The 27,229-nt window shown below is 41.9% G+C and overlaps 1 protein-coding gene across 5 annotated transcripts in view; it reads right to left on the bottom strand.

Moving 5' to 3' along the window:
- Positions 1-27,229, bottom strand: part of CREBRF (CREB3 regulatory factor) — an 84,125-nt gene that overhangs the window by 10,112 nt on the left and 46,784 nt on the right. For all 5 annotated transcript variants that reach the window (XM_055285224.2, XM_055285229.2, XM_055285225.2 and 2 more), the window contains 4 exons: positions 20,745-20,939; positions 18,533-18,722; positions 16,879-16,952; positions 6,740-6,862 (listed from right to left, as the gene is read on the bottom strand). In XM_055285224.2, coding sequence (XP_055141199.1) covers positions 6,740-6,862; positions 16,879-16,952; positions 18,533-18,722; positions 20,745-20,939 — 582 coding nt within the window. The remainder of the gene's footprint in view (positions 1-6,739; positions 6,863-16,878; positions 16,953-18,532; positions 18,723-20,744; positions 20,940-27,229) is intronic.

Below are 27,229 nucleotides of genomic sequence, written 5' to 3' on the forward strand. Positions count from 1 at the left end.
TGTGGGAATCTTATTATAAAATAGAAAATACATCTTCTTTTAAAACTCCCACAGAACATTAAAAATTGTAATCTTATATTAGGCAACCAAGAAAATCTCAATAAATCCACAAAAAACTAGAGGTCAGTAATAAAACTAGAAAACAATAATCCCTACCTGCTGGGGGAAATTTTAAATCTCTCTCAAAGAATTCTTGGGTTAAAGAGTAAATCAAACCTAAAATTTCAAAGTATTCAGAAAACAATAAAAATGACAAATCAGAACTTACGTCAGAATTTAAATCAGCTAAAGTAGCTCTAAGAAGAAAATTCAAAGGCTGTTATTTACATGAATGGTCAAGAAAGAATAAAAAGAAAAAAATTAAGCATCTAACAACTCAAGAAATTAGAACTGGTAAGTTAAGAGCTGGTTTTGGGGGGAGAAAGTCGAATAACCTATAATGAATCAAGAAATAAGGGAGAACAGACACAAAATAAGAAATGAAAATGGAACACTAACAACAGATACAGAAGAAATAAAAAATCAAACAAAAATGCTTTGCTCACTTTTAAGAAATTTGAGGCCCAGGAGGAAGTAATTTTTCAGGAATACGTAAATTATCAAAAATGACTCCAGAAGAATTTGTAACCTGACAGAGAAATTACCTTTAAGAAAAATAAACTCTCCCTCCCTCCCTCCCTTCCTCCCTCCCTTCCTCCCTCCCTTCTTTCTTTTTTCTTTTCTTCCCTCTGTGGCTCACGCTGGACTACACTCGGCTCACTGCAGACTCCCTGCGTCCCGCTCCCGTGATTCGCCTGCCCTGGCCTGCGTGCTGCCTGGGATTGCCGGCGCGCGCCACCACCCCTCCCTGGTTTTTCTCCTCTGGCTGGAGACGCGGTTTCGCCATGTCGGCCGGGCTGGTCTCCAGCTCCTGACCTCGAGTGGTCTGCCCGCCTCAGCCTCCCCAGGTGCTGGGACTGCAGACGGAGTCTCGCTCACTCGGTCCTTGGTGTTGCCCGGGCTGGAGTGCGGTGGTGTGGTCTTGGCTCGCTGCAGCCTCCGCCTCCCAGCCGCCTGCCTTGGCCTCCCAGGGTGCTGGGATTGCAGCCTCTGCCCGGCCGCCGCCCCGTCTGGGAGGTGGGGAGCGTCTCTGCCTGGCCGCCCACCGTCCGGGTTATGAGGAGCTCCTCTGCCCAGCCGCTCCGTCTGGGAGGTGAGGAGCGCCTCTGCCCAGCCGCCACCCCGTCTAGGAAGTGAGGAACGTCTCTGCCTGGCCGCCCATCGTCTGGGATGTGAGAAGCGCCTCTGCCCGGCCGCCCATCGTCTGGGATGTGAGGAGCGACTCTGCCCGGCCGCCCCGTCTGGGAAGAAGTGAGGAGCGCCTCTGCCCGGCCGCCCCGTCTGGGAAGTGAGGAGCGCCTCTGCCCGGCCGCCCCGTCTGGGAAAAAGTGAGGAGCGCCTCTGCCCGGCCGCCCTGTCTGGGAAGTGAGGGGCGCCTCTGCCGGCCGCCCCGTCTGGGAAGTGAGGAGCGCCTCTGCCCGGCCGCCCCGTCTGGGAAGTGAGGAGCGCCTCTGCGCGGCCGCCCCGCCTGGGAAGTGAGGGGCGCCTCTGCCTGGCTGCCCCGTCTGGGATGTGGGGAGCACCTCTGCCTGGCCGCCCCATCTGGTAGGTCTACCACAGAGACCAGAAGCAATGTGGGGGCTGGACATGGTGGCTCACGCCTGTAGTCCCAGTACTCTGGGAGGCCGAGGCGGGTTGATCACTTGAGGCTAGGAGTTCGAGACCAGCCTGGCCAACATGGCGAAACATATGAAAAATACAACTGACCAACCAACCAACCAAGCGACAACAAAACAGGTCTACCCTGGAGTCATACTCTAATTTTTTCTATTTTCCTCCCTTTCTGATCCTTTATCCCACTTTCTTTTTCTTCCTCTTCCTTCTCCTTCTTCTTTGTCAAATAGAGGATTGAGTTATTATCATTGATCCATACAAAGTCCCTCTCTCATTTATTTTCTTTAATTCCCACCCATCATTTCCATTCCCCATCTTCCCATGTGCAACCTTCCTAATATGTTTGATATGCATCTTTTTGTTTGTATGTACTTTTAGAAAATGTTTATTGTTTTGTGTGCAATAAAAAAATAAAAAAAAAAGATGACATGATGACAGAAGGCAAAAAAGAAAAATAAACTCAGGCCGGGCGCAGTGGCTCACGCCTGTAATCCCAGCACTTTGGGAGGCTGAGGTGGGTGGATCACGAGGTTAGGAGTTTGAGACCAGCCTGGCCAAGATGGTAAAACCTCGTCTCTACTAAAAATACAAAAATTAGCCGGGTGCGGTGGCATGCGCCTGTAGTCCCAGCTACTTGCTAGGCTGAGACAGGAGAATCGCTTGAACCTAGGAGGCAGAGGATGCAGTGAGCCAAGATTGTGCCACTGCACTCTATCCTGGGTGACACAGCGAGACTCCATCTCAAAAAAAAAAAAGAAAGAAAGAAAAGAAAAATAAACTCAGCTAGGCTCAGTGGCTCATGACTATAGCACTTTGAGAGGCTGAGGCGGGAAGATCACTTGAGGTCAGGACTTTGAGACCAGCCTGGCCAACATGGTGAAACCCTGTCTCCATTAAAAATACAAAAATTAGCTGCACATGGTGGCACATGCTACTCAGAAGGCTGAGGCATAAGAACCACTTGAACCCAGGAGGTGGAAGTTGCAGTGAGTCAAGGTAGTGCCACTGCACTCTAGCCTGGGTGACAGAGGGAGACTGTCTCAAAAAAAAAAAAAAAAAAAGAAAGAAACTCCAACCCATTTAAACTGGTCCAGGGGCAAATTCTGGGAAGACAGCTGTATAGTTGTTGTTATTGTTGTTGTTGTTTTTGAGAAAGGGTCTCACTCTGTTGCCCAGGCTGGAGTGCAGTGGTGCAATCACTGCTCATTGAAGCCTTGAACTTCCAGGTTCAGGCTGGTCTCGAACTCTTGACCTCAATTGATCCTCCCACCTCAGCCTCCCAAAGTGTTGGGATTACAGGCATGAGCCACTGTGCTCAGCCACCACACAGATTTTTAAACTTCATTTCCCCATATAAAAACAGAGCAACTAAATGGCAAAACCATAAACCCATGGAAAATATTTACAAGTGATAAGGTATCCCTAGGAACATTCAAGAAGGTGGGAACAAACTACCAAAAACTTTAAGACATGTATGGCAACAGCATTATCAATATTTATCAATATTTATGTGGATGGGCCAAAAGGAAGTAATGGACATGAGAACAAAAAAAAATTTCTAAATAGCCAATAGGTTACCCACTGGCAAGTACAGCGGAGTCAACTTGAGAACTGCAGCTAAAGCTGTGAGGGATTTTCTCCAACCCAATATTGAATACGAGGTGAGTACAAGGAGCCCACAGTCAGAAGTGAAGGGGCCCACAGTTGAGCCTCTGTGAACTCTGAAAATGGACCAGCCAGGACTCTTGCAGGACAGGAGCAAGCCGTGATAAAAAAAAAAAAAAAAAAAAAAAAAAAAAAAAAAAACTGGCCAGGTGCAGTGGCTCAGGCCTGTAATCCCAATACTTTGGGAGGCCAAGGCGGGCAGATCACTTGATGTCAGGAGTTTGATACTAGCCTGGCCAACATGGTGAAACCCCATCTCCAGTAAAAACACAAAAATCAGCCGGGCATGGTGGTGTGTGCCTGTAATCCCAGCTACTGGGGAGGCTGAGGCAGGAAAATCGCTTGAACCTGGAAGGCAGAGGCTGCAAGGAGCCAAGATCACACCACTGCACTCCAGCCTGGGCGACAGAGTGAGACTCTGTCTCAAAACAAAACAAAAAACCCTGGGGTTGAAATTAAAATCGAGCAAGAAAGGAACTAAAGATATGAAACAGAGATGGTCCAAATAAAATGAGGGAGGAGAGCAGAACAAGAAATCTCAGAAAGCCAGGTGCCATTTTTTTGTTTTTGTTTCAGAGATGGGTTGCCATGTTGCCCAGGCTGGTCTAGAACTCTTGACCTCACACGATCCTCCTGCCTCAGCCTCCCAAGTGACTGGGATAACAGGAAAAAGCCACCAAATCTGGCGTGCCATGTTTTTTTGTTTTGTTTTGTTTTTTTGAGAAGGAGTCTCGCTCTGTCGCCCAGGCGGGAAAGCAGTGGTGCAATCTTGGCTCACTGTAACCTCTGCCTCCTGGGTTCAAGCAATTCTCCTGCCTCAGCCTCCCAAGTAGCTGGGACTACAGGCACGTGCCACCACGCCCAGCTATTTTTTTGTATTTTTAGTAGAGACGGGGTTTCACCATGTTAGCTAGGGTGGTCTCAATCTCCTGACCTCGTGATCTGCCTGCCTCGGCCTCCCAAAGTGCTGGGATTACAGGCGTGAGCCACCGCGCCCAGACACCATGTTTTTAAATGTTAACTGAAAAACGGAGACTCTGTGAAAAAAGAAAAGCTATTCTGAACCAAACCTTCTTTTAAAAGTTCAGAGGAACTAATTTCACATATATATGAACAACAGAGAAGTATCAAGGTCAGAATCCCACAACTTTTTCTAAGAAAAAAGAGAATAAAAGAAAGAAAATGGCATGACACATGAAAGAACATAAATCAGAAATAGAATAACTAAGAAATAAGGTGACAGAATTCAGAAAAGAATTAGAAATACAGGGGAAAATTCCTGAAATTAAAAGGAACCTAAGATCAGCAAGTAATGACAGCAAATAATGCTTTAAGAGAAACAGAAGGTAAAAAGGAGAAATAATGTTAGAAATGAAGAGATAAAAATGATTCAAGAAAAACTGACACAAGGCAGGAAGATCATTTGAAGTCAGGAGTTCGAGACCAGCCTGGCCAACATGTTGAAACCCCACCTCTACTAAAAAATACAAAAATTAGCCAGGTGTGGTGGCGGGTGCCTGTAATCCCAGCTACTCAGGAGGCTGAGGCAGGAGAATCACTTGAACCTGGGAGATGGAGGCTGCATTGAGCTAAGATTGTGCCACTGCACTACTGCCTGAGTGACAGAGCAAAACACTGTCTCAAAAAAAATAAAAAAAAAAAGAAGAAGAAGAAAAGAGAAAAGAAAGACAGACAAATACTAAAGATGGGCCAAAAAGAGCCAATCTATAGATAATAAGAGTCACTACAGAAGAAAAGCAAAGCAAGGGAACAGATCAAACACTAAAAACATTTGAAAGTACATATTGAAAGAACACAGTATAAACATAAAAATGTCAAATAAAAATGACCAACTCTAAGATATAACCTAGTAAAATCACTGGTATTTAAAGAAAAAATCCTTTTGGCACCTAGGCAAAAACAGCAAAGTACTTATAAGGAAAAAATAATTAGTCAATATTGGCTTTTCTTTTTTCTTTCCTTTTTTTTTTTTTTTTTGAGACAGAGTTTTGCTCTGTCACCCAGGCTAGAGTGCAGTGGTGTAATCTTGGCTCACTGCAACCTTCACCCCTCCTGCATTCAAGCGATTCTCCTGCCTCAGCCTCCCAAGTACCTGGGATTATAGGCGCCTGCCACCATGCCCAGCTAATTTTTGTATTTTTAGTAGAGACAGGGTTTTACTATGTTGGCCAGGCTGGTCTCGAACTCCTGACCTCAAGTGATCCGCCCGCCTTGGCCTCCCAAAGTGTTGGGATTACAGGCATGAGCCACCAACGCCCAGCCAGTATTAGCTTTTCTACAGCAACACTTTATGCCAAAAGAAAATGGAGACTCATATTCAAGATACTCAAGGAAAAAAAATACGAGTTGAGGATTTTATACCTGGTAAAACTGACTTTCAAGTGTAAAGGAGTACATAAGCTTACCAAACATATAAGATGTTTACATTAAAAAATAAAAAGGTAAAAATAACTTTTTCTTGTAATGTTAAATTTCCCCCTGTAGCTAACAAAGGAAGAATAAAAATGCTTTTAAAAATAAAAGGAAAGAAAAGAAAGAAATGCTATGAAAGAATACATAAAAAATTAAAATAGCACCAACCCATTTGAAGAAAAAGTCAAGCACAGAATTAATCCATAAGGAAGCAGGAGGTAAGTGATTGCTGAGGAAAATACTGGCGTTTAGGGTCTACTCTTCACCTGATTGTTTTCAATATAAATATAGTTTTGTTCAAGAAAAACATTTGACCTTTTATTGTGTAAATTTAATTTTGGGGGTTTTCGTGGGTCGTATAATGCTGGATGCCTTGGATGCTACTGTCTGTCAGTGACTTTCTCCTATAGCAGCTGAGCTGATTCTCATGTCTATGTCTATACTAGCTAGCTCTCTCTTCCCCCCTGTCGGCTCTCAGTTGGCCTGACGTCTAGATCCCTGCCTCTCTGATCCTCCCCACATTGTGCAATCTGTTCAGGGATGGGAAACCAGAGAGCCAAGTTCGTGGGAATCCTGTGAAATGCATTACTGAGTAAAACAAGTAAGAATCTCTACACTAAAGTGCAAACTGCAGGCTTGACAGCTCTGGGACCTTTTGTCCTCCATGAAAGGTTAAAGTTGCTAGAAGTTTCTTTTTCTTAAATGTTAAAATAGTTTCATGATTAAGTCTAAATTACAAATTGTGGTCACCTGCAACACATGTTTATGAACACTAAATCTCAAAAGATAAAATTACTCATAAAGGAGAGTAATTACAATGAGAGCACTTGAGTTTTTCCTTAAACTAAAAGAACTTTTAATATCCCCTTAAATTGTACATCCTATACATGTTATTAATTGTTATGAATTTATCTCGTATTCTTCTTACCGAGAGTATCTTTAATGAGGATTTCAAGCTTCTGCCCCATGTTGGGTCCTCTCTCATCTCTTGGATTCTGTACCCGATTTACAATCTCTTGCTTGATGGAGTTGATTACAAACAATAAATTATCTGTAAGACAGAACAAAACACTTGGAATATGTCACTACCATGAAAGACTTTCCTTTTAATTATGTAATAACAGATAATTAAGAAATGGAGAATGTGTAAGAAAGCATTAAGCAGTGATGATGATAAGCAGCTCCTATCCAAAGAGACTTAATTTCAAATGATGTGGCACTTGTTTTTTAAAAGTATCTCAAGATTAGCCAGGTGCAGTGGCTCACACCTGTAATCCCAACACTTCGGGAGACCAAGGCAGGTGGATTGCATGAGGTCAGGAGTTCGAGACCAGCCTGGCCAAACAGTGAAACCCTGTGTCTAATAAAACCACAAAAATTAGCCAGGTGTGGTGGCATGTGCCTATAGTCACAGCTATTCCAGAGGCTGAGGCAGGAGAATTACCCCAACCTAGGGGGTGGAGGTTGCAGTGAGCCAAGATCTTGCCACTGCACTCCAGCCTGGGCGAGAGAGCAAGACTCCATCTCAAAAAACAACAACAACAGCATCAAACAACAACAACAACAAAACCCTCAAGATTACTGGGTATGCACTTTTGATAACACACCGTAGCCAGGTGTGGTGGTGTGCACCTGTAGTCCCAGCTACTTGGGAGGCTGAGGCAGGAGAATGGCTTTAGCCCAGGAGTTGCAGGCAGTTGCACTAGGATGGTGACTGTGAATAGCCGCTGTGCTCCAGCCTAGGTACCACAGTGAGACCCACCCCCCAACTAAAAAAAACGGCAAGGAAAAAAGACAACACACTGTAGACATGCATCGATGTCCACCATCCTGTAAGCAACTTGCCCTACTTGTCTTCATTGCTTTAAGACCTGATAGTGCCTGCTATATTGAATCATAGGACCTTAGTAAATATTTTAAATAAATCAAACCAAGTCCCTCAAAAACAAAAGCTTTAAAAACAGATTTCCCCACCTTGAAAAGCTTTAAAACAAAACAGAACAAAAAGCAAGTTAAGGCCAGGCACGGTGGCTCACACCTGTAACCCCAGCACTTTGGGAGGCCAAGGCGGGAGGATCACAGGGTCAGGAGATAGAGACCATCCTGGCTAACACGGTGAAATTCTATCTCTACTAAAAATACAAAAAATTAGTTGGGTGTGGTGGTGGGTGCCTGTAGTCCCAGCTACTCAGGAGGCTGAGGCAGGAGAATGGCGTGAATTCAGGAGGCAGAGCTTGCAGTGAGCCGAGATCACACCACTGCACTCCAGACTGGGTGACAGAGCAAGACTCTGTCTCAAAAAAAAAAAAAAAAAAAAAAGCAAGTTAACTCAATGTAAGTAAAGGAGGGAAATAATAATAAAGAGCAGAAATGTATGTAACAGTAAACAAATACACAATAAGGAAAATTAACAAAGCCAAAAGCTGGTTCTTTGAAATGATCAACAATACTGACAACCCCCCACCCAGGTAGATCCATCATGAAAAATAAGAGACAACACCAATCACTCATATCTGTAACAACAAAGGTGTTATCACTTTAGAATCTATAGATATTAAAAGGATAATAAGAAACTATGGTGCTAACAAATTTAACAACTTGGGTGAAATGAACAAATTTCTTGAAAACACAATTTAAAATCCATATAAGAAGCCAGGAAGGCCGGGCGCGGTGGCTCACGCCTGTAATCCCAGCACTTTGGGAGGCCGAGGCAGGTGGATCACCCGAGGTCAGAAGTTCAAGACCAGCCTAGCCAACATGACGAAACCTCATCTCTAATAAAATATAAAAATTAGCTGGGCTTAGTGGCAGGTGCCTGTAATCTCAGCTACTCAGGAGGCTGAGGCAAGAAACTCGCCTGAACCTGGGAGGCAGAGGTTACGGTGAGCTGTGATTACACCACTGCACTCCAGCCTGGGCAACAAGCAAGACTCCGTCTTAAAAAAAAAAAAAAAAAAAAAAAAAAAAAAAGAAGAGGCTCAGGCACAGTGGCTCACATCTGTAATCCCAGCACTTTGGGAGGCCGAGACAGGTAGATCACTTGAGGCCAGGCGTTCCAGACCAGCCTGGCCAACACAGTGAAACCCCATCTATACTAAAAATAAAAATAATTAGCCAGGCATGGTGGCGCACGCCTGTAATCCCAGCTACTCAGGAGACTGAGGCATGAGAATTGCTTGAACCTGGGAGGCAGAGGTTGCAGTGAGCTGAGATCCTGCTACCGCACTCCAGCCTGAGCAACAGAGTGAGACACTGTCTCAAAAAAAAAAAGAAAGAAAGAAAAAGAAAATCCATACAAGAAGAAATAAAGCATCTGAATAGCTTTTTCTAGTAAAGAATTGAAATTACCAAATATCTTCCCCAAAAAAAGAACCTAGAAGGTTTTAATAGCAAATTCTATCATAGATACAATGAAGAAATAAAATTGATCTTATAAAACTTTGTCAAACAAAAAAGAAAGAGAGATCATGGTCCAATTAATTCTATAAGGCCAGTATAGCCCTAATACTAAAACCTTATAAAAAAAGAAAATAAAAATCATAGACCAATATCCCTCTTGAATGTAGACATAAAATCCTTAACAAAGCATTAACAATGGAATCCAACATATAAGAATAGAATAATATGAAATATTAGCAATAGATTCCAATATAAAAAGGAAGATATATCATAACCAAGTAGTGTTTATTCCAAGAATGCAAGGTTGGCTTAACATCCAAATATTAACAAATGTAACTGGCCACTTTAACAGGTGAATATGTGATGTATTAACAAAATAAAAGAGAATAATACATGATTGTTCCAATAGATGCAAAAAAATCAACACCCATTCATAATAAACAAAACTAGAAATAGAAGGAAATTTTCTCAAAATGATAAAGGGCATCTCATCTACAAAAAAGCACAACACAAACATCATACCTAAGATAAAATGTTTCCCCTGAGATTGTAAACAAGGCAATCACCACTCTATTTAATATTGTGGCTGTTCTAGACATTTTGATAAGGCAGAAAAACAAAAGCCATAAAGATCAGAAAGGAAGAAATAAAACCATTCCTATTTGCAGATGATGGACTCTGTCAGCAGAAAATCCCAGGGAATCTACATACCTACTACTGGAACTAAGAGTAATACACAAAAATATGTTTCACATATTAATACCAAAGAACTCAAAAATAAAATTTCAAAAGCAATTCCATTTACAGAAGCACTAAAAAACATAAAATACTCAGGACTACATCTAATAAAAGATGTTCAAGCACTCTACACTGAACACTGTAAAAGATGGCAGACAGAAACTAAAGAAGACTTAGCTAGATAGAGATACCAGGTCCATGGATTGGAAAACTCCATTTTAAGACAGTAATTCTCTCCAAATAGATCTAAAGATTCAAAGCAATCCCAATTAAAATTCCAGTAAGCTTTTCTGTAAAAGGTGATAAAGTAACTTGAAAATCTATATAGACATGCAAAAGACCTGTAATAGCCAAAACAGATTTAAATAAAAAGAGCAAAATTGGAGGTCTAACAAGAACTAGCCCTCCCTGACTTAAAGATTTACAGTAATCAAGACAGTTCTGTACAGTGATCAAGACAATTTTCTATCTACATGACTGGGCGCAATGGCTCATGCCTGTAATCCCAGCTCTTTGGGAGGCCAAGATGGGATGACAGCTTGAGCCCAGGAGTTCGAGGCAAGACAGCGAGACCCCATCTATGTTTTTTTTTAATCTTTTTTCTTTTTTATAAATAATTTAAATAGAGACAGGGGTCTCACTATGTTGGCCAGGTTGGTCTTGAACTCTTGGCCTCAAGCAATCATGCAATCCTCCCAACTGACCTCCCAAAGTGCTAGGATTACAGGCATGAGCCACCATGCCCAGCCCCGTCTCTATTAAAAAAAAAAAAAAAGTTTTGTATCCACATAAAGGAAGATAAATGTATCAATGAAACAGAATACAATATCTAGAAGTAAACCCATAAATATACGGTCTATTGACTGAACAAAGGTGCACAAACAATTCAATGGGGAAGGGAAAGTCTTTTCAATGTATGGTGCTTGATCAACCAGATATTTATATGGGAAAATATGAACATCATCTTTTACCTTATACCATATGCAAAAATTGACCTAAAATAGATCATAAGCCTAAATGCAAAACCTAAAACTATGTAAATGCTAAGAAAAAAAATACAAGAAAAGATTTGTAAATGCTGGAGTTGGCAAAGGTTTCTTACAACACAAAACATCATGAAATGTAAAAAAAACTGACAAATTGATTCATCAAAATTAAAAATGTTTGATCTTTGAAAGATGCCAATGAGGGCCAGGCGTGGTGGCTCATGCCTGTAATCCCACCCAGCACTTTGGGAGGCCGAGGCGGGTGGATCACTTGAGGCCAGGAGTTCGAAACCAGCCTCGCCAACATGGCATAACCCTGTCTCTACTAAAGTTACAAAAATCAGGCCAGGTGCCATGGCTCACGCCTGTAATCCCAGCACTTTGGGAGGCTGAGGCAGGTGGATCACGAGGTCAGGAGATCGAGACCATCCTGGCTGACATGGTGAAACCTTGTCTCTACTAAAAATACAAAAAAATTAGCTGGGCATGGTGGCAGTCGCCTGTAGTCCCAGCTACTCAGGAGGCTGAGGCAGGAGAATGGCGTGAACCCAGGCAGCGGAGCTTGCAGTGAGCTAAGGTGGTGCCACTGCACTCCAGCCTGGGCAACAGAGTGAGACTTCGTCTCAAAAAAAAAAAATCAGTTGGGTGTGGTGGTGCACTCCTGTAATCCCAGCTATTTGGGAGGCTGAGGCACGAGAATCGCTTGAACCCGGGAGGCAGAGGTTGCAGTGAGCTGAGATCGCACCATTGGACTCCAGTCTGGACAACAGAATGAGGAAAGATAAGAAAGACAGAAAGATGGAAGGAGAGGGAGGGGAGGGGAGCAGAAGAGAGGGAGATAGAGAGAAAGAGAGAGAGAGGGAGAGAGAGAGAGACAGAGAAAGAGAGAGGAGAGAGAGAAGGAAGGAAGGAAGCAAGGAAGGAAGGAAGGGAGGGAGGGAGGGAGGGAGAGAGGGAGGGAAGGAGGAAGAGGGAAAGTAAAGGAAAGGAAACGAAAGGAAAGGAAAGGAAAGGGAAAGGGAAAGGGGAAAAGGAAAGGAAAAAGGAAAAGAAAAAGGAAAAGATGCCAATGAGGAAAGCAAAAAGCCAAGCCAAAGAACTTATATCCAGAATAAAGAACATTTATTTATTTACTTACTTTTTTTTTCTTTTTTTGAGACAGAGTTTCACTCTTGTTGCCCAGGCTGGAGTGCAATGGCACAATCTCAGCTCACTGCAACCACACCTCCCGGATTCAAGTGATTCTCCTGCCTCAGCCCTATGAGTAGCTAGGATTACAGGTGCCCACCACCAAGCCTGGCTAATTTTTTGTATTTTTAGTAGAGACGGGATTTCACTATGTTGGCCAGACTGGTCTCGAACTCCTGACCTCAGGTGATCGACCCATCTCAGCCTCCCAAAGTGCTAAGATTACAGGTATGAGCCACTGCGACCGGCCCAGAATAAAGAAACTTTAGAAGAGAAACCAATTTTTTTAAATGGCAAAATATTTGAACAGACACTTCACAAAAGAAAACATGAACAGCCAATAAGCACAGGAAAGAGGCTCAATGTCATTAATCAGAGAAATGAAAAGTTAAGACCACAATGAGATACCATCACACACCCATTAGATTTGTAAAAATAAGAAGATAGGCCCTGCCATGTGTTGGCAAGGCTGTGGACCAACTAGAACCCTCCTACACTGTTTTTAAGAATGCAAAACGGCACAGTCAGTTTGGAAAACAGTTTCGCAGTTTCTTATAAAAGTAAATATACACTTATCTTATGAATCAATCATTCTACATCTGGGTATTTAACCAACAGAAATTAAAACATATGTCTACATATGAGTACTTGTACACAAATACTCATAGCCCCGTGGTTATAGCCAAAAACTTGAAACAACTTAAGTATCCATCAACAGGTGAAGAGATAAATAAATTGTAGTACTTCCATACAATGGAATACTAGTTAGCAATAAAAAGGATCTAACTATTAATACAGGTAACAACATGGAGGAATTTTTAAATAATTATGCTGAGTGAAAGTAGCCAGGCAAAAATGTAAACATATTGTGATTCCATTAATGTAAGATCTTAGAAAAATGTAAATTACTCTATAGTGACAGAAAGCAGATTGAGGCTATCCAGGGATAGGAGTGGAGAGCAGAATGACTTACAAAGGGGCACTAGGAATCTTTTGGAGGTAATGGAAATATTCATTATCTTGATTGTTTCACATATGTATGCATATATAAACCAATCAAATTATACTCTTTCAATGTGTAGAGGTACTGTACTTCAATTATACCTCGGTAAAGCTGTGAGGAAAACACATTTTTTATTTCAGCACACAGGATTCCTATAGTCTGAAATTAATCTCTACCTCTTGGTGATTTGAGGTTTTTGTTCTGTTTTTAAAGAGATGGGGTATTTCTCTATCATCCAGGCTGGTCTCAAACAATCCTCCCACCTCAGCCTCCTGAGTAACTGGGATTACAGAAGCATGCCACAATGCCTGGTGTAAAAACCAGTGATTTGTTATTCTTCATCTAGCGATACTGAGAAGGGGCCAATCTAAACTGCAGTTGAAGAGGAAAGTGAGAGGGACAATTTTAAACTACATTCAGGGGCCGGGTACGGTGGCTCATGCCTGTAATCCCAGCACTTTGGGAGGCCAAGGCAGGCAGATTACCTGAGGTCGGGAGTTCGACACCAGTCTGACCAACATGAAGAAACCCTGTCTCTACTAAAAATACAAAATTAGCCAGGCGTAGTGGTGCATGCCTGTAACTCCAGCTACTCGGGAGGCTTGAGGCAAGAGAATCGCTTGAACCCAGGAGGTGGAGGTTGCGGTGAGCTGAGATCATGCCATTGCACTCCAGCCTGGGCAACAAGAGTGAAACTCCGTCTCAAAAAAAAAAAAAGAAAAGAAAAAGAAAAAACACTATAAAATCTAAAGTAAAACTGAGCAGAATAGCTCTTCTCAAGCCTTGACAGTGTCCAAGCACATTATGGGGCAGGGAGAGAAAAGGGAAAGGGCTCTCATGCTACCACAAACCTCTGGTTTAGGAAATAGAAGCACCTGGCTCTCGGAAATTGAGTCCAAACATTCAACTCATAAACAGATCCTCCTCCTCTGATGCCATATTCATCAAGGGATTTTCTGGTTTTAATGTTTCCATATAGCTTTTCTTAGGGACAAAATACGTCAGTCAGGGTGAAGAGCTAACAGTTCTATTTCTCATTCTGAGTCAACAAGTTTCCACAGGATTCACACAGCAGTCTCCAGTGAGCTTTGGCAGGAGGAATCAATAGAAGGGAGTCTGGTGGGATAGGATGAGATGTGTAGTATAGTGGGCCCCTGAAGCTAGTCCCTGGAACAATGCCAGTTCATGACATATTAAAAATGATAAAGACAACAGAGTACATTTTTCATAAATCTAAATTTATTTTCTATTATGAGATTATGCCCTTCTCAAAATTTTAATACTAAAATATCCTTCCTTATATGAAATTATAGTAATAGTAGATGATGTTCTTTTTAATGTTCTCACTTGGCAAAATATAAAGTTGGTAAGCCTATGTTCTCAAGTCTCAGAATCTTTTTCAAATTGTAAATCACAAATTCTAGAAACTATTGGGCTGATAGGTAATGGATAATAAGTGTTCCACAAAGAAGTAACAGAGTGACTTCCAGATATCTAGGAGGAGGCCAGGGCACCATTAACAGAGCTCAAGGCCAAAATGTTTCAATAGTAAGAAAGAACAATAGGAAAATGGATAGCTTTGCATTTCAACACACCAATAATTATTTTATCTAATTCATTTACTGAGTGGCTATTAAATAAAACACAAGTTCATTTCATAAGTTGAAAACTTTACAGTTGGAAATTCTTTTTCTGCCCTCACCAAAGGAAACAAAATAATCAAGATAAAGGATTAAGAAAAACTGCACAGTTTATTGAACACCTATGTGCCACACATGCTAAACTTAAGAAAACCGCTAGAAACAAATAATTGGTCGTTGTTCACACTGCTTCACTTTCAGATTCAACTTGCCCAAAAGAACTACACATTGAAGAGGACAATTTTTGAGGCAAAGGAATACACTAACTCTTATAACACCAGGCTTAAACAAAATAAGGGAGAAGGGAGGTGTTCTTATCACAGAAGATCAAAACCAGAGCTTCCCATACCCCTGAAGTGCTGTAAAAGGGTTCTAGATGTGTTAAGATAATTATCCCCTCAGCTCATCAGGACCTCCTCCCATGAGCAGCCTACTCTTGTTATATTCCATGATGCCTCAGAGATGGTAATTTTCTACACGTGCTACAATGTGAAATGCCGAGAAGCACTTTGGTTTAGATCAAAGCCAGCAGCTCCTGAATAAGTGCTAGAATGGTTCCATTAAGAATAATCTTGGCCTGGGTGCAGTGGCTCATGCCTGTAATCTCGGCACTTTGGGAGGCCAAGGCAGGTGGATCATCTGAGGTCAGGAGTTCGAAAGCAGCCTTGCCAACGTGGTGAAACCCTGTCTCTACTAAAAATACAAAAATTAGCCGGGTGTAGCATGCAGGCCTGTAGTCCCAGCTATTCGGGAGGCTGAGGCAGGAGAACTGCTTGAACCTGGGAAGCAGAGGTTGCAGTTAGCCGAGATCGCGCCACTGCACTCCAGCCTGGGCAACAGGGTGAGACTCCGTCTCAAAATAAAAAGAAAAAAAAAATGAATAATCTTGGCTGGGTGCAGCGGCTCATGCCTGTAATCCCAAGTGGCTCATGCCTGTAATCCCAGCACTTTGGGAGGTTGAGGTAGGCAGATTGCTTGGGCCCACGAATTTGGGACCAGACTGGGCAACACAGTAGAAACCCCACCTCTATGAAAAATGCAAAAAATTAGCCAGGCATGGTAGCGCACTCCTGTATTCCCAGATACCCAGGAGGCTGCAGTGGGAGGATCACCTGAGCCCAGAAGGTAGAGGCTGCAATGAACTGTGATCACACTACTGCACTCTAGCCTGGGCAACAGAGTAAGATCCTGTCTCACACACACAAAAAGAGAATGATCTGAGAAGTGTTAAAAATATGGATTCTTGAGTTCTACTTGTACACTTCTAATTCAGAAGATCTGCAGAGAAGCCTAGAAATGTGTATTTTAACCAAGTACACAGACAATTCCAATGAGCAATCAAATCTGAAAAACACAGGTCTAAATTATTCATACGAAGCCTAAAATGTCATTATTCAATTTAGGGAAAATATTAAAATCAGTTAACAAAACTGGCTAATCCAGTAACACCATTATAAAATGGAAGAAATTATTGTGATCTTTCGAGAAGTGCAGGTTGTTTTTGCTGCCTATTCTTAATTTACTAGTAAAACTTTCTTTTTTTTTGAGAAGGAGTCTCCCTCTGTCGCCCAGGCTGGAGTGCAGTGGCACAATCTCGGCTCACTGCAAGCTCCGCCTCCCGGGTTCACGCCATTCTCCTGCCTCAGCCTCTCCGAGTAGCTGGGAGTACAGGCGCCCGCCACCAAGCCCAGCTAATTTTTTGTATTTTTTAGTAGACACGGGGTTTCACCGTGGTCTCGATCTCCTGACCTCGTGATCCACCCACCTCGGCCTCCCAAAGTGCTGGGATTACAAGCGTGAGCCACCGCGCCCAGCCAAAACTTTCTAAATCTTTCACAGAAAAAAATAAATAAATAAATTACCATGGTCACAATGTGGATCAGCTTGTTAGTGTAAAGATGAGATGTGGATTGGGAAGTCACCAGTACAGAAACTTATATTAAAAGGAGGACAAGACTGAAGGAAAGCAAGCATGTGGCTTAGTGAACAGATAACAGGAGGCTAGCCAAAAACTAGGCAGAATACAGGGAAAGCAAATCACAAACCAAAGAAAAGAGAGAGTGGTCAGCAAATCAATAGGTGGTTAATCAACTTTTTAAAACTTTAGGTTTACCATATTCTGTGTTGAGGCCCCATAATTTCACTTTATTAGCTTCATACTGGGCTTTCTTCTTTAACCGACAAGCTCTGTGAAAGGAAGGAGCAGTTAGTTCACTTTCTTTTTCTTAAGTTTATTATTTTTAATTGTGGAGAAGGGGTCTCGCTATGTTGCCCAGGCTACTCTCCAACTCCTAGCTGCAAGTGATCCTTCCTTTTTGGCCCCCTAAAGTGCTGGGATTATAGGCATGAGGCACCATGCCCAGCCTGCTTTCTTAAGTGAATATTCACCTTTCATTTTCTAATAGCAATCCAAAACCGCTGCCTACTGACGTTTATCAAATAACTGAGTTACCAGAAAACACAACATAATCATTTATGCAAATCGATTTTTAAAAATTTAGCACACATTTAAAAATAAAGCTATATCAGCAAACACCTATTAAAGTGGCTAAAAAACAAAAATAAAAACAAACAAAAACTGATAATACCAAAAGTTGTACAGGATGTGAAGCAAGTGGAACCCTCATGTGTTGCTAGTAGGAAAGTAAAACAGTATATATAGCTACTTTGGAGAATTGTCAGTTTCTTCTAAACATATATGCTTGGATATTTATCTAAGAGAGATGGAAATATATTCATACAAACACGTGTAAGTGAACGCTGATGGTGGTTTTATTCATAATTGCCAAAAACTGGAGGCAATCCAAATGCCCTTCAACTGGTGAATGGATAAACTGTAGTATATCCCTACCCAAAGGAATACAACTCAGCAACCAAAAGGAACAAATTATTACTCCAGGCAACAATATGGATGAATCTCAAATGTGTCATGTTGAGTGAAAGAATACAGATTCAGCTGGGCGCAGTGGCTCACGCCTGTAATCCCAGCACTTTGGGAGGCCTGGGCAATATGGTGAAACCCCAACTCTCCAAAAAATACAAAAATTAGCTGGGCATGCTGGGTCACATCTATAATCCCAGCTACTTAGGGGACTGAGGCGGGAAGATCCCTTGAGCCCTGGAGGCAGAGGTTGCAGTGAGCTAAGATCAGGCCACTGCCTGTGTGACAGAGTGAGACTCTATCTCCAAAAAAAAAGGAAGACAGGTTCAATCAAAGGCTACATACATACAATATATTCCATGTACATGACATTCTGGAAAAGGCAAAACTGTGGAGACAGAAAATAGATCAGTGGTTTTGAGGGGCGATGGGTGCAGGAAGGGGTTTGCTTTTACAAAGAGACATAAGGAAACTTTTTAAGATGATGAAAATGTTCAATATCTTGATTGTGGTGGTGGTTATATGATTGGATATGTTTGTCAAAACTCATAAAAGTATACATTAAAAGGTATACATTTTACTGTAAGTTATAGCTCAATAACTCTGACTTACTAAAAAAGCAAACAAAAAATAAAGCTATGAAAAAATTTTTTATTGTTATACTACAACATAATGCACCAGAGTCCATTCATCTCTCCCCTCTTAAAAACTTTTTCCGTAAAACAAAAATACCGTCTTCTACTTTCAAAAGAAAAATTATAATATTCTCATTGTAGAATTTATAAAAGAAAAATACAATTTCTTTGTTGTCCTTCTATAAAAACCCACTTAAGGCCTAACCTCACCTCCTAAACTTTCTTCACGAGTGAACATTATTAGCATTTACCTGGAAGCCAGCTTATTTTTTTCCTTCCTTGACCTTGGTCGGGCTGTTAAGGGAAGCTCACTGACTGGAGTCAGGTCACTAATCACCTTATTCAGTTTCCGAAGTTCATTGCCTATCTGGAGGAGTTTTTTAGGATTTGGAGTCAGGTCTTCTACATCAGTTCTCCGTGACTTCTTTACTGCATATTTTCCTATAAACAGTTTAAAAGAAGTTTAAGTTAGATCACTTTAATTAACAAGAGACACATTTTTCACGGCCACATTTTTAACCACTTCCCACCACTACCTTTTCTTTTCAGAAGTCTTGGCATGTTTCAGAAGTCTTAGCATGTTTAACAATCTATCCTAGAAGGGCTAGCCTCCTCTCCTTCCCATCTTGTGGCTGCAGGAAATGGGGGTGATATGGCAGAGTTCTAACTTTTTCCAAGTTATTCCCTACCCTAGGCTTCTAGTCCCAGCATGACAGATTCTTCATTATTTGCATGGCATACTAAGCATCTCAAATCTCAGGATGAGTATGAGCTCAACTAAACACCAAAATCAGGACTAGGGTATAATATATAGTTAGAAAAGAGGTTGGAGATTTTACCCAAACCAAGATGTTTCTGATACTACGTCTGAAAATTGTCAGACATACACATTTTTATATTGAACTTGAAAATCCAACAAGCAAGCATAACCTTGTTTAAAAGCTCTTCTTTTGTTGCTTTGATAAATAACATTATAGAAGACTCAAGGGGTCTTGGTCTATCTCTCTAGGCAAAAGGGATGGTTCTGTCCTCCGAACTCCTACTCCTACAACTTCCCTAGTACTCATATGCTACTTGGGATTATTGACTGGACTTAATGTTTCATTTCTAGTAGAAAACTTATCTGAAGGCAAAAACTTGGTAATTATTTACTGAGAGACAATATAGTACACCTGGTTGCTAGTGGAAAAGGAAAATGAGGCACAAACACACATCAGATGGAATTCTTGTCCTCAAAAATCCTTAGCAACTCACATCTGTATGATGAGTGAATAACCTGTTTACTGACCATCACACTTACTAGTAGTTCCCCTCCCCACTTTTTTCAGTAAAGACTTTGTATTAATTTTTTTTATTCAGAGCAGAAGAACTAGAAACTATGGATTAATTAAAAAATAACATTTGTGCAGAATAAATTCTACTTAATCACAGCTTCCTGAGTTCACAATAAAAAATCTGACCTACCTAAGACTGTCATTTTTAAAATTTTTTTTAGAGACAGGGTCTCACTCTATCACCCAGGATGGAGTGCAGTGGCATAATCACAATTCATTGCAGACTCTAACTCCTGGACTCAAGTGATCCTCCCATCTCAGCCTCCCAAAGTGCTGGGATTACAAGCATGAGCTGCAGCACACGGCCTGACCTACCTAAGATTATAAACTTCTGATTCCTACTACAGGTATTGGACTCTTCTCTACTACTCCTTTTCTCCATAACCATCCTCCCTTTCTTTTCTTTCCTTGCCCTTTTATCCCCATTACCATTTGAATTCCAGTCCCCCCATTTACATCTGCGGATTAGACAAGAATGCAAGATGGCCGGGCGCGGTGGCTCACGCTTGTAATCCCAGCACTTTGGGAGGCCGAGGTGGGCGGATCACGAGGTCAGGAGATCGAGACTATGGTGAAACCCCGTCTCTACTAAAAAAAAATACAAACAAATTAGCCGGGCGTGGTGGCGGGCGCCTGTAGTCCCAGCTACTCGGAGAGGCTGAGGCAGGAGAATGGCGTGAACCCGGGAGGCGGAGCTTGCAGTGAGCCAAGATTGTGCCACTGCACTCCAGCCTGGGCGACAGAGCAAGACTCTGTCTCAAAAAAAAAAAAAAAAAGGAATGCAAGAGAGCCCGTTCACTTTCTCCTCAACCCTTCTGGTTATACCAACTGTGACAGGTCAGAAACCAGCAGCCTCCTGGTCATTTCCTGGATGGGGTAAGTAGATTAAGAAGGGACTAGAAATGAAATAATGTTTACACAGTCCTTCCTCCCCGCTTAGGTAAGGACTCAACACTGGTAAAAGCTATTTGTGAGTAGTCATGCAAACGTAGCAGCTCTACAGTCCCCATCTCCAGTTTGCTAGGAAGGGTTAAATGCCTAGGTACAGGGAGTAAGCATTATGGATTAGCATCTCAACTTAATTAAAGTGACACTAAATATCTGACTGCAATACCCAATACCCTCTTACCATGATGTAAGCCATTTTTCTGATACATATTACTTGGCAAAGTATCTCGGTTCCACTCAGATGGTCTCAGCATCCTCTCTTGCTGTGATGGTGTAAGTTGTTCACTATACTCCCAGAAGTATCTTCTTTTACCTCTCTTCCGTGAAGATACTGAAGTCACCTCCTTCAGGTCTTCTACAGAATCATTTTCATAGCCTTTAAAAAAAGGTCCCGCAATTTTTAAGCTCCATAAATGTCAATAAATCAATCAGAACAAACGAAAAGATCCCTTCTATTTGCGACTTGGTAATTTCCTTGCATCTGAAAACATCATTGGCATGTCAAAGATAAAAAACCAGGTCTATAAGAGAACTTTTAATACGTAAATCTCTAACTCATAAAACATTCCGAGATTAATAAACATAGATAACTACACTGTTCATCTTCCTTGGGTTTCTCTTATAGTTTTTATAAGTTAGTATACGATACTATTTTTATTACCTTCAAACAGGATTAAGAGAACAATTACAGGATAGCTATAGGAATATCAAAAGTACCATCAGATAATGGTACTTAGATACATAAACTATGACTTTTAAATGTCTTCCTTCTAATATTTATGTATCTGAAACATCTCAGACAGAAAGCTATATACACTTTTTTATTTTTCTTTTTTTTTTAATTTTAAAAAAATTTGTTGTAAGCCAGGCATGGTGGCTCACACCTGTAATCCCAGCACTTTGGGAGGCCGAGATAGGTAGATCACCTGAGGTCAGGAGTTTGAGACCAACCTGGCCAACATGGCAAAACCCTGTCTCCACTAAAAAATACAAAAATTAGCCAGGGCGTGGTGGTGCACGCCTGCAATCCCAGCTACTCGGGAGGCAGAGGCACGAGAATCACTTGAACCCAGGAGGCAGAGGTTGTAGTGAGCCGAGATTGTGCCACAGTACTCCAGCCTGGGCAACAGAATGAGACTCTGACTCTGTCTCCAAAAAAAAAAAAATTTTGTAGAGACAGAGGTCTCACTATGTTGCCAGGCTGGTCTCAAACTCCTGGGTTCACAAGCAGTCCTCTGGCCTCAGCCTCTGAAAGTGCTGGGATTACAGACATGAGCCACCATGCCTAGCCCGGCTATATACATTTCTATGATGGTGTTCTACTGGGCAGAATTCTATGTGGCAGCATTAGTTTTCTTCTTACCTGTCACCCTACTTCTTTTGGAAAAGTATAAAAGATGACAGTTCTCACACTGCCTATCAGATAAAAAACTTACATGCCTATTCCAGTTAATATTTTATTGAAAGCTATTTGTATTAACATCACTGTTTAAGAAGGGGGGATTTTCCTAATAGGAAGTTTCAGAAAATACTTAATTCTGAGTTGGTAGAACTGTTGGTCAGACCCAGTATTGAATGACCTATAAATCTAAAATACCTCAGAGAATGGCCACCTCTGATGTACTCCACATCATTAATGCTAGGTACATGAACAAGAGGGAATGGGCTGTGCAAAGAATGTACACAATCCAAACCTAAGGTAACCAGGAAAACTTGGGCAGCATTGACCATAAGTAAAATGGTCATTTTTCCTTCCTGAAAACATAAGACGGTGATGATATGTTTGCTTTGAGGAACTAAGTTTTCTCCAGACAAAGAATGAATCAAGAGCATGCTTCCATTTATATACTACTCTGGAAAAGGCAAAACTATATCGACACAGTGGTTGCCAGGGATTGGCAGTGGAGGAAAGGGATGACTATAAAAGAACATAAGGGGCCGGGTGCGGTGGCTCACGCCTGTAATCCCAGGACTTTGGGAGGCCAAGGTGGGCGGATCACCTGAGATCAGGAGTTCGAGACCAGCCTGGCACACATGGCGAAACCTCATCTCTACTAAAAATACAAAAATTAGCCAGGCATGGTGGTGGGTGCCTATAATCCCAGCTACTCGGGAAGCTGAGGCAGGAGAATCGCTTGAATCCGGGAGGTAGAGGTTGCAGTGAGCCAAGATTGTGCCATTGCACTACAGCCTGGACAACAAGAGCAAGACTCCAACTCAATAACATAACATAACATAACATAACATAACATAACATAACATAAAATAAAATAGGGAATTTTGGGGGGTGATCAAACTATTCTGTATTAGTGGTGGTTACATGACTACATGATTTGTCAAAACTCATAGAAGTGTACACTGTAAGAGGGGTGAATTTTACTGTGAAAATTATACCACAATAAACATGACTTTAAAAAACAGAATCAATTTGGAAAGCAGAATGATTTCTGAGCAAGAGTTAAGACAAGCTTTTGTAGCACTGCTGGTGTTAACAGCATTTTATTAGTACACACATGGTAGTTTAAAACAAAACAGCAAGCAGTGTGATGGTGACCCTTAGGCTCTTTTTTTCTGAGATGGAGTCTTGCTCCATCACACAGGCTGGAGTGCAGTGGCACGATCTTGGCTCACTGCAAGCTCCACCTCCCAGGTTCACACCATTCTCCTGCCTCAGCTTCCCGAGTAGCTGGGACTACAGGAGCCCACCACCACGCCTGGCTAATTTTTTCTATTTTTTAGTAGAGACGGGGTTTCATTGTGTTAGCCAGGATGGTTTCGATCTCCTGACCTCATGATCCACCCGCCTCGGCCTCCCAAAGTGCTGAGATTACAGGTATGAGCCACCACGCCAGGCCCCTTAGGCTCTTCTTAAAAAATGATGCACAAGTTGAGTGACACAATCATTTCTAGAAGTCTAATTTTTAAAAACTATATTAGAATAAAGCAATGGCTTTGGCCTATTTGTGCTTATGTTTCTTTTCAAATTGTAGGATTTATTTTGTTCTAGTTATCAACCTAGTTTTGGAAAAGATGCAAGGGCCATATGTTGCCGACAGAAATGGCCTTTAAAAAGGCCCTTGTGGCCAGGCACGGTGGCTCATGCCCGTAATCCCAGCACTCTGGGAGGCCGAGGCAGGCGGATCACAAGGTCAGGAGATCGAGACCATCCTGGCTGACACAATGAAACCCCACCTCTACTAAAAATACAAAAATAAATAAATAAAAAGGCCCTCATGGCCAGGCACGGTGGCTCACACCTGTAATCCCAGCACTTTGGGAGCCCGAGGTGGGTAGATCACATGAGGTCAGGAATTCAAGACCAGCTTGTCCAACATGGCGAAACCATCTCTACTAAAAATACAAAAATCAGCTGGGCATGGTGGCATACACATGTAATCCCAGCTACTCAGGAGGCTGAGGCAGGAGAAGACTTGAACCCAGGAGGTGGAGTGCAGTGAGACGAGATCATACCACTGCACTCCAGCCTGGGCAACAACAGCAAGATTCTGTCTCAATAAATAAATAAATAATAAAAAGGCCCTTGTTACACTAGGTAGGCAAAAATTACTGGCTCACAAGATTACCCTAGTTTGACTGTGAACACCTCAACACAGGCAGATGCACCAACCAAAACACTCCCACCTTCCTATCAATGTCAGTAATTGGGTGTTCCACACTTAAGCCTATCCCAGCCCAAAGCATAAGAGAAAAAAATTTATATACAGCTTCTTCAGCTGTGTGTGTACACACACACACACACACACACACATATATACACATACCATTCTCCTGGATACTTTATTTGATATACTCCCTTAGATAGTAACTACCTTTGCCTCTCTATGGGGGCCTGGATCTCTGGCAAATCACTGTCCCTGGTTAGGAAGGAGGTTGTTAGCTCCATTTATACGAACTACAATGCTCATGGAGACTTGATATGATTTGGCACAGCTGGGACTAAGTCAGGCCCCACAACTCAAGGTGTCTCAGGGCTTCCCACTTTTCTTGTGCCTAATTAAATGATCTGAATAGATTTTTTCCTGCATATATTTCATGTTAAGTTTAAAGAATCATGAAGATTTTTTTATTTCTTCTGTCCCACCCAAATTAGTTACTAGTTTTATTACCTATAGGTCTTCAGCCTTTTTCCCAGAAGTATTTAAAAGCCATCAGTTTTCTCTGACTTAATATAATATTTTCTAATAGCATACACCATAAATTCACCATCACAAACATACATACACACACACACACACACTCTCTCTCTCTCTGAATTTGTTGCCTAAAGCCATCCACCTTTCTTCGGACTGTGACTTGCTTTGTCACCCAGGCTGGAATGCAGCAGTGTGATCACAACTCACTACAGCCTCGACCTCCTGGGCTCCAGCAATCCTCCCACCTCAGCCTCCTGAGTAGCTAAGGCTACAGGCACACACCACTACACTGGGCTAATTTTTGTATTTTTTGTAGAGACAGGAGTCTCCCTTTGTTGCCCAGGGTGGTCTCGAACTCGGGCTCAAGCAATCTTCCCATTTCAGCCTCCCAAAGTGCTAAGATTACAGGCATGAATTACCATGCCCAGCCACCACCCACCTTTCAATACAGAGACTGTATTCAATGATCAAAAAGAATGAAAAAAAATTATGCCCCAAGATCACTGGTCTTGAATTTAGGGTCATTAAATATTTCTCAAACTAGATTCTGAAGAACACTGTTACCATAAGATATGGTTTTACCTGAAGTGAATTCTGCAGTCAGGTAAGTTTTAAAATCTCTCATCCTGCATATCTCTCTTGCCAAATCACAGTACACATAGACATGTTAAAAGACTAAGAAATCATCACAGTAAATAAACCCACTTAACACTAAGTTCCATGAAGATGTCTACTTTTTTCATCTCTGTATAGCCAATACCTAATATACACAGTGCTTGCCACAAAAGTAGGCACTCAAAATTTTTTAAAACAAATCCATGATTTTGTTTAATGCAACGTTTCCCATTAAGATCTTTCCCTTTGGCCGGGCGCGGTGGCTCCAGCCTGTAATCCCAGCACTTTGGCAGGCCGAGGCGGGTGGATCACGAGGTCAGGAGATCGAGACCATCCTGGCTAACACGGTGAAACCCCGTCTCTACTAAAAATACAAGAAAATTAGCCGGGCGTGTTGGCGGGCGCCTGTGGTCCCAGCTACTCGGGAGGCTGAGGCAGGAGAATGGCGTGAACCCAGGAGGTGGAGGTTGCGGTGAGCTGAGATCGCGCCACCGCACTCCAGCCTGGGGGACAGAGAAAGACTCCGTCTCAAAAAAAAAAAAAAAAAAAAAAAAGATCTTTCCCTTTTCTTTTCATGTGATAGATCATCATACTGATCTAACTCATTCCTATCTGACATGATTACCAAAAAAAGTAACAAATACCACATTTACTGCCTAAAATTTCAATCACACATCTCTGGTTAGTACAGACTACTGTCAATAAGCTGGTAAAGTTAACTGTGAAAACGTTTAGTGAAAATTACAAAATAAATTCTCATTCTGGGAGCCCATTCTTAGCCTTACAATCATGTAATTTCATGACCCCAAACAGTTGTAGCCTGTCCACAGAAAAGGCTCTATTAAAATTTGGGAGCCAATCCAGAAAATAGACTAAAACTCCATTTTGCACCTTTCCTGAAACTTTGTAGGCTCATGAACTGTTGTAGCCAAGTGCCAAGAAACAGCATCAAGGGAGCTAGTCATCACAAAAGGGCCTTTGTAAACTGTCAGCTATAAATTAAACCAATCAATCCACCCTAAACTAGCACTGAAGAAACTATAGCTATCCTTACTCTTTTGCTACAAAGAATTTCTTCCCGTTTCTCACCAGTAACTCACTTTTGCATCTTTAAAGTCACTTGTTTAGCTTTTCTAGGAAAAGGAGAAAATTTTACTAGCAAATGTGAATAAAGCCCAAATAATACCACAAAATTAACACAATTTTGTGGTGAAAGCATGCTGCTCATTAACATTTGTGAGAACTGTCCAAATAACATTAACCAAAAGGGTTTTACTTCAAGTCAACTGAAAGTGAATGAATTAAATGCCATCCACAAATTTGGGATAATTGTCAAATAGGTCCAAGAAGAGAACTTGACCCTGCCAAATGCCAGCTAATGTATAAAGCCACTGTCTTGTTATGTAAGAGCAACATGCTAACAAATAAGGCTTCTCCTACAAGGGTCAAGGGAAGAAAATGTGACATGTGACTAGTTCTGCCTCCCTGTGACAGTCAAAGGGATGAGAAAATAAAAATGGCGATCAATTAACCATGTGATCTCCCTTCACAGACCTCCTTATCTCTCAACATATCCAGAGGGAATGAAGTCAAGGGATCGAGGATGAATTTAGAGTGGAGTTAAAGGTCAAAGAAAAGTATGGCCCCAAGCTCCAAAATGGTTCCCATGGACCCAAGCTAGCCCCACCAGAACCTGGTTACAGGTCTACCCCAGCACCAAGCCAGCAGCTGCAGACCTAGACTCAGGGCCCATCCATCCCTGGAGTCCTGGACTCCAGGCTCACACCCACAGTCCTAGTTGACAGGCCTGCCCCAATAGACCCCCAAGCCACGCTGGTGCCTGTGGAGTCAGGACCAAGTCCACTCCCACAGATACAGGTGCCAGGTAAGTTCTCGT

The sequence above is a fragment of the Symphalangus syndactylus genome, chromosome 7, assembly GCF_028878055.3.
Source record: "Symphalangus syndactylus isolate Jambi chromosome 7, NHGRI_mSymSyn1-v2.1_pri, whole genome shotgun sequence".
Lineage (NCBI taxonomy): Eukaryota > Metazoa > Chordata > Mammalia > Primates > Hylobatidae > Symphalangus > Symphalangus syndactylus.